A 21,454-nucleotide genomic window follows, 5' to 3' on the forward strand; every position below is an offset into this window, starting at 1 on the left:
CTCTGGCCTTGGAATCAGGAGGACTTGAGTTCAAATCCAGCCTCAGACACTTAACACTTACGAACTGTGTGACCCTGGGCAAGTCACTTACCCCTGATTACCTCACCAAAAAGCAAAAAACAAAAAAACCCCAAAAAAACCAACCAACCAACCAAACAAACAAAAAAACCCATTCTTTGTGGCATCTAGATAGCATAGTGGATAGAGCTCCTGCCTTGGAGTCAGGAGGACCTGAGTTCAAATCTGACTTCAGACACTTGATACTTACTAGCTGTGTGACCCTGGGCAAGTCACTTAACCCCATTGCCTACCTCCCCCCACAAAAAAGAAGCCTCTTGATGATGTCCTAAGGTTGGGGGTCTTTCCTCTTTAACTGAACATACCTTCTATGTTTCTTGTATGAGGCACAAAAATTCCCACTTAGAGCTCTGATGATTAGAAATCCACAGGGAGCATTAGAATTGTAATGGGCCCAGTCTGCAGAGAATGCTTAGATTTACTTTTTCCAGTGGGTTATGTAAAACATGTAAAGATATTCCCTACCTTGTTCCAGTCCAGTATGTACAACTTTGGAAGCCTGCATCTAGCCATGTGTGATTGAAAGCTGACATTGTGTGATGATGAAATGACTTCTAATTGGCTATAAAACCAGAACAGATGCCTCTGCAAGTGAGTTCCCCAATAAGAGGAATAAGCCATTGATCTCTTGTCTCTTTTCCTTCCTGGTAGTGGATGAGGCAAAGGTAGCTATGAAATGCAGGGTGAGGGAGGGGAGGCAAACCACATCCCCTCATTTGCCATCACAAGTCTGTGGGTACACGATAGCTGTCTTTCTTTTGAGTTGGTTCTTTCCTGTTTTCTCTTTATTGTTAGGTAAATGAGTATTAATAGAGAGGGATGTCCAAGTGACTGTGTAAATTCAGGAGATCCTGAGGGTTTATCAGAAGTCTCATCAGCTTGTGGTGGCCAAGAATTGGAAATGGAGGGGATGCTCATCAATTGGGGAATGGCTGAACAAGCCGTGGTATAAGTGTAATGGAATACTATTGTTCCATAAGAAATGGCTGGCAAGCGAATTTCAGAAAAACCTGGAAAGACTTGTATGGACTGATGCTGAGTGAAGTGAGCAGAACCAGGAGAATGTTGTACACTCTAACTAACAACATCACGTGATGATCAACTTTGATAGACTTAACTCTTCTCAGCAATACAGTGATCTTAGACAATTCCAAAAGACTCATGATGAAAAATGCTATTCACATCCAGAGAAAGAACTATGGAATCTGAATGCAGATTGATGCATATTATTTTCACTTTTTTGTTTTTTTCTTTCTTGTGGTTTTTTCCTTTTGTTCTGATTCTTCTTTCACAACATGACTAACGTGGAAATATGATTGTACACATATAACCAATATCAGATTGCTTGCTGTCTTGGGCATGGGGGAGGTGTGGGAGGGAAAGAGAAAAAAATTTGGAACTCAAAATCTTATAAAAGTTAATGTTGAAAGCTATCTTTACATGTAATTGGAAAAAAATAAATACTATTAAGTAGAAAAAAGCACAAGTCTTATTAGCTCCTAGAGGCTATGAGTATGGTAGGAACTGATGACAGAAGAAGTGCTGATATATAGAAAGATAGTTACTTGAGGATGGTGATGGCTTTAGGGACAGTGACCCACCGTGAGGGAAAGCCATCTGTGTTCTATAAATAGGTGTTGATCCTCAGAGCACAGATGAGAGTTACGCCTAAGTGGTACTTCTGGAGGACTCCACAAAATGAAAAAAAAAAAGACTTCCAGCGTCTCATATACGAAACAACCCCCTGGCCACAAGTATATACCTTATAGGTGGGTTTCCTTTGGAATCTTTACTGGTACTTATATGTGAGCCTCTTCTTGCTAAATCTGCTAATGGGGTGCCTTCCCCAGGAAAAACACTATACTGTATTAGGGGATACCTTCTTTAATTCTCCTTATATACTTTACATGTGGTAATCTCAGTTAAATCATACGTGGGAGCCCAGAAATCAGGTATTTGCTACATTCAGGTCACCCTATGTGTGAATCCAACCCTACGTGACCAAGAAGTTTTCCATGTGTGAACCTTTACTTGAGAGCTAACTTAAATGAGAATCCCAAGAGTAGCAGTCAGTCCCCCTCTTGGGAATCCTACTTGGGAGTGTGAATTGGGAGAATATCCCAGAGGAGTTGCTATAGAGTAACAACAAGAGATCAGAAAGACTTTGACTTTAAATCAGGATCCCAAGTCAGTCTTTTCTTTCTATCTTTTTTCTTTCTTTTTTTCCCCTTCAATTATTATGCATGTATTATTCCCATTCCTCTACCCATTAGAAGACAGCAAAGAAGGAAGGAAAGGGGAAAGGAAAGAAGGAAGGAAGAAAGGAAGAGAAGAAAGCAAAAAAGGAAGGGAGGAAAGAATCCATGTATCATGTATATGGTCAAACAAAATAAGTTCCCATGTTTGTCCACATCCCAAATATGCCTAATTCTTCTTCTGTATAATTAGTTCATTATCTCTTATGAAGTGGGAAGAGTTCTTCATCATTAGTGCTCTGGAATAATAATTGGCTATTTAGTTTATGGAATTCTTACGTCTTTCAGAATTATTCAGTTTAACAATATTGATGTTAGAGTAAAAATTATTTTTGTCCTTTTCACTTCATTCTGTATCAGTTCATACAATCTTCTCACATACTTCTGAAATCATCTCTTCCTTCCTTTCTTCCAGCACAAGAATATTCATATACCATAATTGGTTCAGCCATTCCCCGAATGATGGACCTTTTCTGTAACCAATAGAAATATACTTATATAAAAAAGAAAACCCCTCTAGCTTAATTCTGATCAGTTACCAAGGGCATGTTTTTCTTGGCTTCTACCACTGGGTGTCACTGTTAACCTACATCTTGTATTTCTAGCTAGAACAACCTGGAAGTTGGTAGTTAAAATGAATAGATCACAGCCAGGCCTACCTTCTCCACGTTTGGGTATGTGATACACCAGAGACTGTCTGATCTAATACACAATTCAATCTCCTGTGTATAAATATTTTTCTTGGATAAAACCAGGATCAAAATAAGGTCAATTGGAAGCATCGACGGTTGCTCGGCTGCTCTAGGAAATGTTTCCTTCATTTAAAATGACAGCAGGCTTAAGAATTAGATGGGGTTAAAACAAAACAAAACAAAATTCCAGTGGATTCAAATAGGTTGAAAGTTATTTTTGACTTTTACCTCATGGAGAAATACAAATGTAGAAATGGCCACTGCAGGTGAACAAACACTTTTTTTCGAAATAAGATTTTTAGGACTTGGACCCAGAAAGGAAATTTGAACCTGTTCTAACCCTTTTATTTTACATATGAGGAAACTGAGGCTAGGAGAGAAGAAATGACTTGCCCTGAGTCATGTAGGTAGTAGCCAAGCTGAGTTATGAACTGAATTCCTTTGGCTACATAGTTCTTTCCACTGTCCAAAATGTTTAGAACTAGAGATCTTGTCTAATAATTTATTTTATAGAGGAAAAGACTGAGTTTGAAAAGAGGAAGTGACTTTGCCAAGGTTAAATAAGGCATACGTGGCAGAATCTGTATTCAAATTGAAATCCACTGACTCCATTGTGCCCTGGTGGACTGGTGGAGACCCACTGCTTCTGACATATGAACTTAGTTTCTGGTAAGATTGGAGTCCTACCAAGCAATGTGATCTTTCTTGTTCCACTTGGAATATGACATTTTTGGGAGGTGGTGGTGAATTGTGGACTTCATCCTTTGTGTTTGATCAACAGTAAGTGGTGAAGAGGCCATCGATCTACTGAACAAAACCTAACAGGTTTTGTACTGAAAAATACTGTGCTGTACTGAGAAGGCTGTACTGAAAAGTACAGATGATACGTGGTTTGTAGCTGGTGTGTGTGTGTGTGTGTCTGTGTGTGTCTGTGTCTGTCTGTGTGTATGGGAGTGTATGAGTATATAGGTATCATGTTTTGTCTTTGTTATCCAGTGTTTATTGAAGGCTATGTTCCCTGCCTTCCTGAGGAAGGGCTGGGGAGATAAAAAAAACGGAAGTAAAAGGAGGAAATACTAACACATAATATGAAAAAAAATTCCAAAGCAGGCACCACTCTAAGGTTGACTACAGTGATCAACAAAGATCTTAGTTATTTATTAGACAACCCCTCCCCAATATGGGTGATTGTATAGATTCCACAGTATTTTAAAAGCAGCAAATGTACCTAGATCAGAGTTCCTAGAGACAGAAATGAACAGAAGTCTGCTTACTTTGATCTTAAAACTAAAGGTGAAAAATAGGCGTATGTCTATTTAGAAAATGATTTTATAATAACAACAATATAAAAATATATTGTATTAATCATTATAGAAATGAATACAAATATAAATTAATCATACATTTTACATATAATGTATTATGCAAGTATAATATATACTACTACTAACAATAAATAAATGAATAAAGAAAGAAAGGAATGAGGGAAGAAACAAAGAAAGAGAAAGAAGGAAAGAAAGGAAGAAGGGAAAAAAGAAAGAAGGAAAGACTGGGTTTCCATATCTCACCCAGGCTAGAAGTGCAGTCATGTTTCAAAGTTCTGATCCTACTCTAATGAGCACGGGAAACTTTGACCTGGTTGGTAAATGAGCTGGGCTGGTTTGCCTCTCTTTAAGCAACCTGATGGTCCTCTATTCCTGGGGGTTTACCATAGTTGTGCTGAACTTAGTGCAGACACCAGATTGTTTTCTCTCACTGCAGCTCAAAGCTTCTGAGCCCGAGACATCTGCCAGCATCAGTGTTCTCAGCTACTTGGATTACAGGTGTGTGCTACCGTGGTCCAAGTATTCTATTAAATAGTAAGAATGAATAGAATGCTAATTACCTGATCAATTAAAGCTTCCCAGTAAGTGTAATGGGTTGCCTTGGGATGATATTTGCTGTCCCAGGAGGTGTCCAGAGGCCAGATTCCCTTGTCAAGGACATTCTTATTTGCAGTTTGCTAATGGCCTGTCCCTTCTCATTCTGAGATTCTATAGGTAACTTTTTTGTTGCTTATTGTTCAGTTGTTTCAATCGTGTCCAAATATTCATGACCCCATTTGAGATTTTCTTGGCAAAGATATTGGAGTGCTTTGCCATTTCCTTCTCAAGCTCATTTTACAGATGAGGAACTGAGGCAAACAGGGTTAAGTGACTTGCCTAGGGTCACGCAGCTAGTGTCTGAAACTGCATTTGAATTTCAGAAATTAATAATTGCTCACATTTAGAGAGCATTTTAAGGGTTGCAAAGTACTTTAAATACAGAATCTCATTGGATTCTTAGAACAACCTTGTGAAGTAACTGCTAGTATTATCATCCTCATTTTACAGATCAGGAAACAGAAAGTGATTATGGTTAAATGGCTTGTCCAGGGCTAAACAGATAGTATATAAGAGTGGGGTTCGCAGCCAGGCTTTTCTTATTTAGAATCTAACATTATCCATTAAACTACGCAGGAAAATGACACTCGTTGCCAATCAGTTGACTTGTTTAGTTTGGGGGCAGCCCTACAAATACCACTGATTTTGTGGTGGGGGAAAAAGACACACATATTTATTTCTTTAATTTTGAGGAGAAATTAGTCAGCAATTAGAAAGCTATTTGTTTTTCCCAGCCAAATCAAGTTTATGCAAAGCTGGCAGAGACTGCCCCAGTGTGCCAGTGTCTACAAAAAGACTGCATAGCCCGGGGCTGGTCTGAAAAGCTTTTCTTTGTGGTGTGGGGGGAAGAGGGGAATAACAAGAAAGGTTTTCACTTGATTGGTTTCCAAAGTGCCACCTTTAGATTTGGCCCTCCTCTTCCCCCTGGAGAAGAGCCTCTGTGAGAATGCAGTTCTGACTCTTCATGTGGCTTCCCATCTTTTTTCTTAGTCTTCAAGAGTGTCACTGGTGGGATTTAAACAAGGAAGTCTTGCCACGAAAATAAATGGCTCTATGATAAGTTTTGAGGAAAATTATTTTCCTGTTTTTTTTTTTAGAAAGTGAAAACAAAATAAACAAAATTTACCCTGAGCATCTGGATCCGTTTGAGTTTCGTGTGACTGTTGGATAAATTACGTCACTTCCCAGGGGAACCTGTTAAGGAGGATGAACTAAATGATCTCTCAGACTTTCTTCCAGCTTTGACGCTCTATGGATTCTATTTTACGGTCCTTTTTCAGCTCTGATTCTATGCTGGCTATTATTATTATTATTATATTATTATCTATTATATTATTATTATCCATTGGATAAACACAAATATAAAATAATGAACAGTGATAACATCTGTATATGGGCACTTGGTCTATAGAACTTTTCTATATGTGTATTTGTTCAGTAATTTCAGTTGTGTCCAACTCTTCTGAGGCATACAGGGTTAAATGACTTGCCCAGGGTCACTTAGCTAGTTAAGTGTCTTCAACTCAGGTCTTCCTGACTCTAAGCCCAGTGCTCTATCCACTGCATCACCTAGCTAACCCTGTATGTGGATAATTGGGTCAAAAAAAAACAAAAGCCTCTAATGAACTATGTCTTTTTAGTGACTTGATCCCTTCATCTCAATTAACTATAATTCTTTTTGTCCTTCTGACTATTTGATTATATTTGTCTTTTGAACCAGCTTGTACCATGAGAGGGTCAGTGAGAGGGAAGTTCTGGGTTCCCTCTGAGTGGTCAGTTGAATTTAGCTTCAGTTGTAGCTGCAGTTCTGGGTCCAGAACTAGAAAGCCCAGCATTATAGAGTGGTAGGACCTGGTTGGCTATTTATTGTAGAATCTCACAGGCAGGGTAGGTTGGCTAGAGGGGTAGTGTCTGGTAGTGGAGGCGGCACTGAACTCCAAGGTTTGAATCTTATATTAATCACCTTCCAGCTATGTGACCTTGGATAATACTTTCTGCTCTCTGGGCCTCAGTTTCCTCTTCTATAGAATGGGGAGAATAAAATCGGCACTCCTTACCTCACTGGGTTGTTGGAAGTAGAGTGCTTCATAAATCTTAAAGTACTATATTTATTCCTTTGGCTATGAGACTTGCTGCTGGAGAAACCGGGTTCACTTTTACCAACTTGTTTTATGAGTCAGGAAAGCTGCTGTTTGCACAATCTCACTCACATCACCTATACTTAATAAAGAAGGGGGAAAAAGTGGATTTGGTTGTCCCTTTTTCATTGTCTGTAAAGCCTCCATGGAATTACATTTTCCCCCCAAAAGGATGCTGCAGAAGATGCATTCTGCTAGCAATTGTGTTCGTCACAAGGCTCTTGTGAAAGCTTGTTTGATGTATAGTATGAATTTCTCATATCTCCCCACCAACTGAATGTTATCAACTAAATTTCTCTATACTTCTTCCATATGTGTCTCCCACGCCTGTGACAGCACGTCTTCAAAGAAATTTCATTGTCTTTCCTACCTGCTTTTAGATGGTTGGTTTGGGGCATACGGTTGAATCAATTAACAGAGGACTTGCAGAATTCCAAGTGCAGTTATTAAAGGATAGTGTAATTAACTTCTTCAGACTAATTGAAAATTTTAATTTAGAAGGAACAGTCAAGTACCTTTCTGCTTAACTGCTTTCTCACATAAAATAACTCTCATGAAAAGGTTCTTTAATGTGCATTCACAGACACAGTACCTCTGAGGTTGCTGCTAAATTTTTAGGGAAGAATCGAGTCATTTTTCCCTCTCTTGTATTACTCCATGGAGCTAGATAGAATTTTATCTAGCAGTCAACATCAAGATGGAACTCAGAAGATGAAGATCTGGGGGAAGATTAGAGGGAGAAATAAGGAGTAACCCATTTTTGCTCACTGATTGGGTCAGTGATGAAGAAGGCAGAACGTGGATTAACTATGGAGGACTGATGAAGAAGAGGGTGAGCCAGGGATGAAGAGGGGAGAGATTGAACAGCTGTCTCTTTCAGTGAGTGAAGGAGTACGTACAGCAATTTTGTGGAATACCATAGTTATTTGAAGGAATGCAGCAAAGGGAAGGAGAAAAGACTGGAAAGAGCTCTGGATTTGGAAACAGAAAATCAAGTTCAAATTCTGGCTCAGTCCTTTTGGGACTTGTCCCTAGCTTCATCTTTAAAAGGCTCAGGTTGTAAACAGATTTAATGTAACGTTCTTTCCAGTTCTAAAACAAACAACCCGGCAAAATACCAGCCTAAGGAACAGCTGGTTGACACATAAGTTTTTAAATAAACGCTAGGTAAGTTAAGTTTTCAGCCTCAGTGCTGTAGGCAAACTATGAATGAATGAATGAATAAATAAAAATTCTTTCTTAGGCATTTGTTATGTGCCAAGTATGGTGCTGAGTTCTGAGGATACTAATAGAAAAATTGAGACAGTCCCTTCTCTCAAGGAGACCCACTCTAACTGGGGGTGATTACACATGAAAGAAGGGCAACAAGGTGGCTTACTGCTGGATCTGGAGTCAGGAAAATCCAGTTCAAATCTGGTCTCAGACACTTACCAGCTGTGTGACTCTGGACAAGTTACTTCACCCTGTATGCCTCAGTTTCCTCTTCTGTAAAATGAGCTAGGAAGACAATGGCAACCAGTTCAGTATCTTTGCCAAAAAAACATCAGATGGGGTCATGAAGAATCAGACACAACAGAAAAGCAACTGAACACACGTGAAAGAAAGCTTAGCTGCAGGACAGATGGAAAGGCCTGGGGGTGGGGTAGGGTGAATGGTAAGGTCCCTGCTTAAGGTGAATTGGCAGGTAAGACTGCAAGGGTTGGAGGCCTGCAGTAAGTAGAAGCAGGCCAGCAGGACCTTAGGACATAGTGGGTGAAAAGTTGGTGTAGTGGTTTTGCATCTCATCATAAAGGTGGTATTTGAGGTGCCCAACTTATCCGAGTGATGTGAGCATCCATAATGCTCTTTCTGCAAAAAAAAAAAACTAGCCCATGGAGTCTGGATAGGAAAGGGGTGGGAGAAAGGGAAGATGGAAGATCTTCCTACCTAGCCACCTTGATGGGGTCTCTAGGTAAACCACTTTCTACTTTCAGAAGGAGAAGAGAGGACTTATGAGATGTTTAGAAGTGGTTCTAGAAAGCGTAAGAAAGTAAAGAGCTTGGGGAAGAAATCAGTCAGTATATATTTATTAGGTACCTACTATGTTCCAGGTACTATGCCAAGCACTGGGGATGCAAAAACAGAAGTGAAAAATCACTACCCCCCAGGTACTAACATTCTACCAGGAGAGAAAACATGCATATACGTATATAAGTACATATAAAACAGATACAAGATAACCTGGTTGGCGGGGGGAATCTAGAAAATTGGGGAACCAGGAAAGGCCTCATGTACAAGGTGGTGCTTGAACTGAGTTGTGAAGGAAACTAGGGATTACAAGAGGTGGAGAAGAGGAGAACCTTTCAGGTTTCAAGTTCATCCAGAGAGGAGAGGGAGTGTCATGTGTGAAGAATAGTCAGAAGGCCAACTGAAGATGCAAGAGAGTGTTTTGAGAGACTGCTCTACATCATCCTCTAATTAGCAAACTAGTACTTGATGTTAGTAAGCAGAAAGCACTGGGGTTGGGAGCCAATTTCTGCCCTTTGTAGCAGGATCAGTAGTCATAACTGGATATGTTTGGTTATACTCTTGCCTGGCAAGGAGTGGACTAAAGTCCCTTCAAACCTTTCCAATCCTCTGAATATCTCTCCCCCCACTCTCTCCCTCACTCTGTCTCTCTCTCCTTCTCTCTCAGTCATTAATAGTTGGCTGTTCTTGTCATTGGTTTGAACAAGAAAGTCCAAAGGTGATCCATTTATGCAGGAACAACCCAGTTCCTCTTTGAAGCATGTGACTAAATGGATGTAGTATCACAGTATGGCAGAGCTGGAAGAACCCTGGGAGAACATCTAGTCCAATCCTTGTCTTTTACCCACAAAACAAAACCAGAAGGCCCTAGCAGTTGAGATGTGTCCCAGATTACAGAAGTAGCTAGGCACCAGAGCTGAGACGAATAAGTTAGGTTCTCTCTATCTCCTGGAAATTAGAGTTGGAAGAGGTTATCTAGTACTCTTCCTCTCTGGATAATCCTTCCCACCATTTTACAGATAAGACTCAGGAATGTTAAGTATCTTGTCCTGGATTCAGATCAAGTGACTTCAATCAACTTTCTGTACTGAAGATCACAAGAGGCCTTTAAATCTAACTTTCCTATCAAAGGCCACCAACTTTCCCAGAGTCATTCAGATGGAGGTTTCATTAAGATAAAATGAAAAGTTTGCACCTTTCAGATCTAGTGCCCCGTTATTTTATAATACATTTTCAACCTTGCCTTTATGGATTATTATTTATCATTTATTAATACTGTTTGAACCTAGCTTTATGTGGCTAAAAATTGTTTAACCCAAAAAGCTTACTGTAGAAGTCAGGCTGACCTCAGAGATGATCCAGGGAAGCTAGATGGTTGTGAGGGATGTTTAGGTCTCACCCAGTAATATGGAAGGTGGAAGTGGGGGAATATTTAGGGAGAATGATAGCGAGTTCAGTTTTGGCCACATTGAGTTTAAGATTGGACATTCTATTGGAGATTCCTGAAAAGCAGATATGAGCTTGGAGATCATCAGAGAGTTTGAGGGCAGGAGAGGTAGATTTGAGAATCTGAAAATCTATAGCATAGAGAAGGTAATTAGATCCATGGGAGCTGATGAGATCACCAAGTGAAGTAGTATAGAAGGAGAAGAGAAGAGGGCTCAGAACTGAACCCTGAGTAACATTTATGGTTTGAGGGCTTCATATGGAGAAGGATCCAGTAAAGGAGACAGAGAAGGAGGAGAAACAGGAAAGAGTGATGTCCAAAAAACCTAGACAAAAGAGGGTATTGAGAAGGAGAGGGTGATCAACAGTGTCAAAGGCTACAGAGAGGTCAAGGAGAATGAGGATAGAGAAAAGACCATTGGATTTGGCAGCTATGAGATCAACGGTAACCTGGGAGAGAACAGTGTTGGTGGAACGAATTGAATTGACTGGAAAGCAATTAGTTTCATTCTCCAATTAGAATCCTTTCCTATGTACTCAGGACCTTGTTTCAGCAGTGCCTGCCATTTCCTAGTGTTTCTGTGGTTAATCATATGCTAGTCAATAGCTCTTTGCTTTTTATTTTGAGGAAGTAAGGAAAAACAGCACTAAGTAAAGTAAACACAACCTTAACCTTTTCTTCTTTCTCTCTCTTATCTTGCCCTGGAAGGAAGGAGGAACAAAAAACATTTTTTCCCCCTGAGCTACCTCATAAAAGAGGAGCAGCTAATAAATACTACCAGCTGTTCGATTTCACTGGAGAGCAGGAAAGAGTGAGGCTGCTGTAAAAGCAGGGGCAGTTCATGAATATTAACTCATTACTTTTAAAGGGGCCCTCCTCGTAGATTCCCAGGCTACTGTCATGGAGGATAATTCCAGGGTGCAGAGCAATGCCATGCCTCAGGTAAGGTTCTGTTCATTTTCCATGACAGCTGGCCAGGATTTCCTCCTGGGTGGAGAATTGGTACTGTCACAGCCCTCCCTCCTCCACTCCACTTAGGGTTGTTGCCATCCTTTAAGAATCCACGTAGGGGCCAGCTTCTTCAACTTAGGTGCCTTCCTCAATTCCCTCAGTTATGGGTATTGTCTATTTCCTCAACCTACCTTGCATTTACATCTCTGTGAGCATGTTGTATTTGCTGTCCCTCCCTGACTCACAGAATGTAAACTCCTTGAGGGCAGGAATGGTTTTGTTTTTGTCTTTTTTAGCTGCTGTGCCTAGTATAGAGTAATCACTTCATGTTTGTTGAATTGGATTTCTTACAGACTTCTCTATGCCTTTCGTAGAATTATTGTAGGAAAAAAACCACTTTAGAATATGTAGGGGTTTGAAGTGGACCTCAAGATCTTTGGATCTAGAATGGGAAAAGACCTTAGATATCAATTTACATTTTACTTATGAGGGTCAGAGAGGTCCCCCTGAAGGTCCCATATCAAGTACCCCCGTTCCAAATTAATTGCTCATTCCACTATGTAAACTTGTCCCCATTTTATAGATGAGGAAGTCAAAGCTATGAGAGGTTAAGATCATCGTAGTATAGTAAAAAGAGCATTAAACAAGGAGTCTGGAGAACAGATTCTAGCCACTAATTAGCAGTATGATCTTGAGTAATTAATTCACTCAACCTCATTGGGTGTTAGTCTCAGAGCTGGGAATTGAACCTATGACTTAGCAAACAAGACCAGTACTCCTTTCACTTTACCTTGCTGCCTCTTGATGAGCTCCCAGGGCCCTTTCAGCCTTAGGGTAACCTGTTGTAGGATTCTCTAGTCTAGTGTAGGTGACACATTACATTTTCTGGCCAGGCAACAGAGAGAAATTATGCGAGAATTTTGTATCCTTGGTAATATATTTTCCTACAGTAATGGAAAACACTGAATTTAATTTATCTTAGCATATGTTATCTCTGCCTCTTCTTTTGGTCTGGAAATGGGGGAGCCAGATCCTGGACTGAGAAAGGAGACCATTCTAGACAGGTTTGTGACAGTTGGTACCAAGTGAAAATGATTAACAGTAATAAACCCAAACTTTCCTTAGTGATCTAATGAAGCCCAGGGGAGCAGCAAGTGCTTAGTATTTGGGAGGATTTGTGATGAGCAATGTAATTGATCACAGAAAGATTGAGCCATTTAGCTTGCAGTTGGCAAATTATTCACAGTAAGAACACTTGATCTGTACTTAAAGTGCATGAAACTGGTGGCACTATTCATACAACAGCCCAGCCCAGTTGTGGGAGGCCCAGGTGGAAAAGGGACCTGTTACTGACAGAGCAAAGACAGAGAGAAGAGTTTCCAGAGTCCAAATTTTAGTCTATTTCTAGAATTTACATATATATATGCATGTGTATGTGTGTATGTATATAGGTTCATGACATGTATGTGTACATGTATATGCATCTGTATAGATGTATGTATATATGTATATTTTGGTGTATATATATATATGTATACATACAAGGGTCTGCCTTTTTCTGATTTTGGCAAATTTATAGATTGTAAGGGTCAAGGACAGATACAATGTTAGACTTTGAGTAGGTGATTTGTAAAGCAGAAAATCAGTAGAGACGATGGACTTGTCTCAGCATTTTGTTTCCCAGTTGCTTATTTGTATAAAACCAACAGGAGAAGCTTAGAATTTAAAATACTGAGGAATGCTAAACCCCAGGGCTATTAGGCAATTATTGAGCAAATGGCCATAAGCCTTCGAGATGATGATTTGGGAAATGTACTAGCTCATCACTATAATTTAAAGTGAGTGAGGTCTCACACTGAGGTGACCCAGCTCTGGACTAGAAAGGATAGTCAAAGAAAATAATAGGCTGTCCCCTCTGCATTTTCATCTGTTGCCTTGGAAGTGAAACCACCACCACCTCAAAGCCTAGTGGAGGAAGCAAAACTGGAGACTTTAGCCAATCCTTGTCTGCCCTTTTTGAAAGAGCTCAATACTACCCCAACTGAGTGGGGTGTACCCAGAGAGAGGTTTGATGTGTATATTTAGATACATTTGTTCAATGAACTTGTCAAGTTTTGTAATCAGAGATATGATGTTGCATAGGAGAATCCTTTCCTCTCCTCTGTTCTCTTCTTCTCTTTCTTCTTCTTTCGTTATTTTTCTCTCTTCTTTCCTCCTCTCCTGCCTTTTGTTTTCCTCTCCTCTTTCCTCTTCTCCTATCCTTTGTTTTTCTCTCCTTTCTTCTCTTCTCCTCTCCTCTCCTCTATTCTCTTTTCTTCTTTCTCTCTATAAATTCCTCTTTCTTTGTGCCTTCCTTTTTTATTTTATTTTCCAAATTCATCTTTTTCTTTTTTTAATTCTCTCTTCCTTTCCTGTCCACAAGTAAATTTCCTTCTGCTGTCACCTGGATAACTTAGGCTGGGTTGACATGACTAGATTTTATGGGTTATTGAGGCTGAAAAAAAGGCACCTGGGTTTTAGCTATCTGGATGTTTCTGGGAAATGTACACTTTTCTTACGTGAATTGACTAACTTCCATGGTTCCGTAAAAATTTGAGTTGGTGGCTGTTTTGAGTCATCTGTCTCATTTCAACTTTTGGCTTTGACCATCACCTACAGAAGTGGGTGAGACTTATTCTGAATACTGTAGGAGTAAATGACATGATGTTTAGTGAATAATAAGATATTTAATTTCCAACTTTAGAACTTAAAATCTTAAAAATGAAGTATCTTAAAACTTAGAGGAGTGGCTATTGTGGGACATTAATTTAGTTGAATATGCTGATTCCATTGGCTCATTTTTTCAATAGGTTTGCAAATTAATCTAGAGTTACTTTACATGTTGTTTATTAATGATTAATTAATCAATAAGCATTAAGCTAATTTATTTTGTCTCCTTAGCTCAATTAATCAAGGCTGGTATGAAACTAATGAGGCTAAAGTTTCATGTATTACATACACATGTTGTTTCCCCAGAGAGACTATAAACTCCATGAAGTCAGAAACTGGGTCATTTTTGCCTTTGTCACAAGGGCCCACCAGAGTATCTGGCACATAGGAAGTATTTAATAAATGCTTATTGATTGATTGGCATAGAGACCAGTCAGCTTTGTAGTCTCAAGGTAGCCCTTTGTCACAAGGTATATTGGGCCCCAGGGTAGGGATGTATTAGCCTGATGTAGTCCCGCTAGTAGTAAGAAACAACTGAGAATTATTCATTAGAATTATATTTCTAGAAGTACTTAACTTTTTTGTACTAATATATATGTATATATATATATACATATATATATATATATATTCTATTTACAGAAGTTAGGCTTACTATTTTATAATCTCCTAGGGAATACTGGAAAGGTACCTGAAAATGAGAGAGCTCACATTATGACTTTAATAGCTTTCAAACAGGCTGTCCTGCTGCCACTCTCTTTTCCCTTTCAAATTGTGCTTTTTACTGATGCAAAATAAACTTTCTTATAAATCAATCTGGTTATATAACAAATCTTAAGTGGCTTTGCATTGCTTCTTAAGGAAAACCTTCCTTTGCCTGCCATTCGAGGGCCTCTGAAATCTTACATTGTCCTTCCTAACCAGCCTCATTCCATGTTATTATCATTTATTCTAGCCACATTGGTCACTTTCTGTACCTATGAAATACCCAGCTCTGTGCTTCTGTTCATGCTGTTCTTTGTGCCTGGAATGTATTCCTTCCGCATTGAATTTCGTTAAAACCTGTTTCAAATGCTCTCTCCTCTGTCAAGACTTCATTGATTCCCTCCATTGGTAAGAATCCTTTGCCCATGGGCCTCCCATAATGCTTTGTTTAGCTTTTATCTAATGCATTCCTTTTATTAGAATGTAAGCTCATTGTGAGTAGTGATTGTTTAATTCTTCATATTTCTATCCCTTGCACCTACTACAATGCCTTCTACATAGTAGGCATTTTTCTTGTTGATTAATATAATGTATATTATATCAATATGTGTTAGTGTCATAGCTCCTTTAGACTAAAAGGTAAATACAGGTAGAGGCCGTGTATTAGGCTGAACTTTGTATGTTCCTCAATGATTGTCATGGGGCTTTGCACACTACTATTTGCTTTATCAGTATTTGTTGAACTGAATTGAATTTAATTGAGTTGAACTGAATGACTGTTCACAGTCCCACTGTAGTTCTCTTGGTCAGACCTACATTATGAATATCATGTTCAAGTTTGAGAAGCATATATTAAGAAGTAAATTGATAAAATGAAATTCTAGGACACTTCCAATTACATTCTAATATGATGAATGTTTTAGGTAAAGGCAAAACAAAGTGTTGTGGGAGGTCCAAGAAAGAAGACTTTTTACCAGTGGAAGGAATCAATGAAGTCTTAATAGAGGAGGGAACATTTGAAATAGATTTTAAAGGAATTTGCCAGGGAAGGAATGCATTTCAGTAAAGGGACTGAGGATTTGTTGAAGGGAATATGTATATTTAACTTGGACAGAAGACTTTGAAGGTAGAAATCCTCTCTCCTTTAATATTTGAAGGATTGTCATGTGGAAGATGGATTAGATCCAGAAGATGAAGGAAATGAAGAAGATGCTTCTCTAACCTATGTGTAGCTAGGTAGAGCAGTGGATAGAGAACTGGGCCTGGAAGTCTCAAGACCTGAGTTCAAATCTGGTCTCAGATACCTACCAACTGTGTGACCCTGGACAAGTTACTTAACCTATGTTTGCCTCAGTTTCTTCATCTGTAAAATGGGGATAATAGCATCTAACTCCCAGAATTGTTGAGAGGATCAAATGAGATAACATCTGTACAGTGCTTAGCATAGTGCCTACTACATAGAAAACACTATAGAAGTGATAGCTATTATTCAGATTGTAGAAGAGAAGATGTATGTGTGTGTGTGGATACGAGGATTGTCTTTCAAGTATTTGTATCATGGAAGAAGAATTATATTTATCCTCTTTGACCCCAGAAACAGAACTAAGAGTGATGGCTGAGCTATAAAGAGGCAGATGTTGGCTTGATATCAGAAAGACCTTCTCAAGAACTAGAGCTGTCCCAAAGTAGAACCAACTGCTTCAAAAGGCAGTGGATTCCTCCTCACCAGGGTCTTCATGTGGAAACTAGAAGACCATTTACTGGGGATATAGTAGAAGAAATTCTAGAGTCCTTAGACTGAATGACCTCTGAGTCTCTTTCACCTCTGAGCTGCTGAGATACAGAGGAAAGAGTTGTGACCAACAGGTGGAAAATACCGGGAAGTAGATTTGTTCTCAACATAAGGAAAAATGTCCTCATGATTAGAATTGTTCCAAAGTGGAGTGGGCTATCTGGGGAGGGACTAGGTTTCCCTATCCCTGGAGGTCTTCTGGAAGAAAATGCATGACCACTTTTGGTGAATGTTGTAGAGGGATTCATGCTTCAGGTGTAGTTGGACTAAATGCTTTCTGAAGTCACTTCTATCTTGGAGATGCTATGATTTTATCACCATTTTTCTTTTTTCTTTTTTTTAAAAAATCATCTTTTATTGATATGTTTTAATGTCACCTTCATTTCTGAATCTTTCTCCCACACCCTATCCAGTCAACCAGCCTGGCTTTTAACAAAGATTAAAAAAAGAAAAAAAACCCAAAAACTAGTTTAGTAAAATCTACCAATATAGCAACCATATATGATAGTACATTCAAAGTTGTACACCCAGAGTCCTCCATCTCTGCAAAAGAAGGGAGGAAGATGTATTTTCTCAACTCTTCCTTGGGACAAACTTGTTCATCATAATCACATGGCCTAGTTGTATTTATTGTATGTATTATTTTCTTGGTTCTGCTTACTACGCTTTGTGTCATTTCTATTATCATATTTCATAATGGAATATAACCAGCCAGGAGGTAGATATTTTTCTAATTTTTCATACCTCTCTAGTTCTTCCAGAGCTCTTCAAAGTGGCAGCTAGTGGCCTTACAATGTTTTTGATTAATTGTTTATATTACTGAGACTAGAAGTCTTCAGGGCCAGAAATTTTTGTATAACTCAACCTCTTAGAATAGTCTTTGACCAAGTTTTCTCTGACATCCTCTAAACATTGTCTACCTTTGCTCCCAGTTCACAGATCACCTTTATTGTGAAGATGTAGATAAAGAGAAATCATTAAGTGCTTTTGACTTTTTGATCTGCAGGAGGGAATAAACAGCATGTTAATGAACCTGCGGAGTGGACTGAATTCAGAGCTATTGCAAACAACAGAAATAATGAAAGCAAACATAAAGATGCTAGAAATATGATTGGGACATTTTAAAAATTGAGATGCAGTTCAGAAAATAAACTAATAATAAAAATCATAGTTGAGAGAGAATGAAAGCCCTAACTTTGAGAGAAGATAATGAGAGATCAGATAGGAGCTTTAGCTTAGTCTTTTTCTGGAAGTCCAGGTGAATTCCTCCTGAGGGTACTTAAAGACCTTGCCAGTGTGCTTGGTGAAATACTACTGATGATTTATGACTGATCATGGAGCTTGGGAGATGCTAGAAAGAATAGAGAAATGTTTTGGTTTTCCAGAAAGGGGGGAAAAGGTTTGCTCACCAACTGTCGGATAAATTTAATGTTGATTATTGGTATACATCTAGAATGGATTATTAAATAAATGGTTTATGAACATTTAGAAATGAAATTGCTTGGTAGGAGCCATTGTGGGTCAAAATAAGTCATACTAATTTTATTTCCTTTATTATAAGACTTATCCCACCAGAGAATCATATCACAGGATCATATATTTAGGGCTGGAGGAGACTTTATACGTCATCTAGTCCAACTCTCTCATTTTACAGACATAGAAACTGAGGCCCCTAGAGGTGACATGGGTACTAAGTGCCAGGGCTGGAGTTTGAACCCAGGTGTTCTGACTCCAAGTCCAGGACACTTACCATTTTACCATGTGCACATAGGAAAAAGCAACCAGCAAAATAAAGGGACTTAAAGACAGCTTTTGTGAATGGCTTCCCCAAATGGCCCTTGAGGATATGAAAGCTCAAAACTGCACTAAGACTTTGGAGACACTCTCTGTACATTATGGGTGAATCATTCTACCTATCATTTTGTACTGATTTTTGCCTATATTTTGTACCTGTAGACATATTGTTTTCCCCTAGTAGAATATAAGCTTTTTGAGGAAAGAGGTTTTTTCTTTTTTCTTTTTTATCTCCAGCACATAGTAGACAAATAAATGGATTCTTGTCAAAGTTAATTGAATTCTATAGTTTCCTATAGCATCAGAAAACTTTATTTATCCTAATAAAAGTAATAACAATTTTATATTTGTGTAGTATTTTGAAATTTACAAAACTCTTCACAATAACCATTTGAGGTAGGTTGTCCAAGTATAATGATCTCCATTTTACAGATGAAGAAATAGGCTTACGGTGACCTGCCTGAGGTCACATCAATTCTGTAAGATTTTCCTTTTTCCTTCTTACTATCTTGTCTGTACACTTGTTTATTCCTGGAGTTGTGAGTTTCTTAATTTTTTTGAATCAGGCTCCAGGCCCTCTGTTAGACCACCATTGATGGTATGTGACTACGGTGAAGGATGATACTGAGGCAAATGATTCTTTAATGAGAACTCTCTGAACACATACTGTGGTTCTCCTATATGTTAGAGGCCCAATTCTATAGTTCTTGGCAGGGAATTCTTTGAATCTGCACAGTTGCCGATGCTGTAAGACTCCACTAACTAAAATGCTCCCTATCCTCTAGAAACAAGCAGTTAATCAATGATATGCCTTTTTGGGGGTGTCTTGAGTTCCTGGGCATAACTTTCATTTTCACAGTAGGTATCTCCAAGCTGAACTGAAAGCTAAATATTGGGAAACATTGTTCTCCTGTAGCTTGCTTGAGGGAAAAGAAATTGATTCCCAGCTAATGGGGAGAAGAGATTTAACTTGAATACTTTGAGGAACTGTTTTTTCATCTGAGACAAAGGTCCCTCCACTGAGGCAGGTCACAGCTTCTTAGTAGATGGTATTCAGGAATTGCTGTGTCTTAAAATGTTTGTCTCCTGTGGGCCAACATGGTGACAAATCTCTCTGCATTTAGGGAAGCTGATTTTTGGATAAGAGGCGTGTAAATCAAGCAGCAGCGTTTATTAAGCACCTATTATGCTGCTGATTGATTTACATGCTTCTGTTCTAATAGAGGAGAAAGCATGCAGACATAGTTTTTGTTTTGTTGATTAGTTGTGCCTGACTCTGTGACCCATTTGGAGTTTTCTTGGCAAAGATATGGGAGTGGTTTGCCATTTCCTTCTCCAGCTCATTTTACAGATGAAGAAACTGAAGCGAACAAGGTTTAAGGTTAAGTGACTTGCCTGGGGTCACACAGCTAGTAAGTGTCTGAGGCTGGATTTGAACTTGGTTCCTCCTGACTCCAGGGCCAGCACTCCATCCACTGAGACACCTAGCTACCCCTATGCGGATACATAGGTATATAAAAACATACATAGTACGGATTCAAGGTACCCTTGTATCTGTGGTATGGAGGCATTAGGACTTGCGGAGTAGGGAGCAGCAAAGGCTTCCTACAGAAGAAGATGGTGTTTGAGTTGTGTCTGGAAGGAAATCAAGGATTCCATGAGGTAGAGAAGAAGAGGAAGAACATTCCAGGAATAAGGGATTAGTCAATGCAAAGGCATGGAGATGAGAGATGGAGTGTTGTGTATGAGGGACCACAAGGAGACCAGTTTGGTTGGATTATATATAGCCTATCACTGGGCCCATCCTTGAAACCATCTCAGATTGGGAGGACCTATTGGAGTTTTTGATCCGCTGATGGAGCCTTGAAGAGCCAAGGGTCATCTCTATGCCTGATGAGGTGGGGCTTTAGCGCAAAAATAGTGACGTGCTGTGACTGCAGAGATGAACTGGTTCTCTCATCCATGGACCAGCTTAACTAAGTTCAGAGAGGTTCATCATCAGGTTGAATATAAGGTGATGGATTTTTCTGCCACAACAATTCTGAAATACCATCTCCTAAGGCTTCAAGGAGCTATGAAGGAAATCTCCACACCAGTGAAATCACAGATGTGTGATGTATTGAAATATGTACTCTTGACCCCTATCCATGCACACACTGATAAAATCTAACATTCTAAATTTGGATTCTGGGCTCAGAACAAGAAATTCTCAAATGTCCCTTTTCCCTGGTTCTTTTTGTTTTGGTTAGTTCTTAGCTGTGGTTTCATTGAGGCAGGAAACAACGAAGATGAACAAGTCTTTTCTAATTTATCATCTTAGTTTCAGGGACCCTGACAGGTCACTTGACTGGCTTAAGGTCACACAGCTAGGGTGGATCAGGGTGTGTAGCTGACCCTAAGCCTGAGACTTTTTAGAGTTCTTAGAGATTAAATAACTTGCCCAGAATAGTGTAACTAGTAATGACTCCAAGCCTTGTACTCTTACCCTTTTTTATTTAAAAATTTTCTAATTTTTATTTACATGACTTTCTTACTTCAAAAAGTATCTCTTTGTGCCCATCAAATCACAAAATGCAGGGGCTGTTTGGGCAGTAGTTATAGTTTCCTCCCGAGTGGGGGTGGGGAAATGCAATAGAAACATGTCCAAGATGAGTTGATAAGACAAAATATAAAATGTGAGCATATAATATATGATATATATATATAACCCATACATACAACATATGTGAGAATATAAAATAAAGAGGCACATCCTCACTGACCACTGACACCCATTTGGGTTGCCTTCAGAAAACAAATAATTCTTCACAACAAGAAGTACATATAAGACAGCTTTTGTGCATGCTCTGGAGAAAACCAATTCTAGTCCAGAGCATTCTGCATACATATAAGGTAAGTCAACATGCAGTGAGACCTCAAGAAACATAGGTAGACACTCAATTCAGTGCAGAGATATATGCTCTA

General features: G+C 39.1%; 1 protein-coding gene across 1 annotated transcript in view; it reads left to right on the plus strand.

Annotated features, from left to right (window-relative positions):
* Positions 1–11,358: 11,358 nt before the first annotated feature.
* The window catches only part of LOC114032499, a 119,283-nt gene continuing 109,187 nt past the window's right edge, over positions 11,359–21,454 (plus strand). The window contains exon 1 of the mRNA XM_027847816.1: positions 11,359–11,481. Within this exon, the coding sequence (XP_027703617.1) occupies positions 11,440–11,481 (42 nt within the window). The 5' untranslated portion in view covers positions 11,359–11,439. The remainder of the gene's footprint in view (positions 11,482–21,454) is intronic.

The sequence above is a fragment of the Vombatus ursinus genome, unplaced genomic scaffold (assembly GCF_900497805.2).
Source record: "Vombatus ursinus unplaced genomic scaffold, bare-nosed wombat genome assembly UNPS02000580.1, whole genome shotgun sequence".
NCBI lineage: Eukaryota > Metazoa > Chordata > Mammalia > Diprotodontia > Vombatidae > Vombatus > Vombatus ursinus.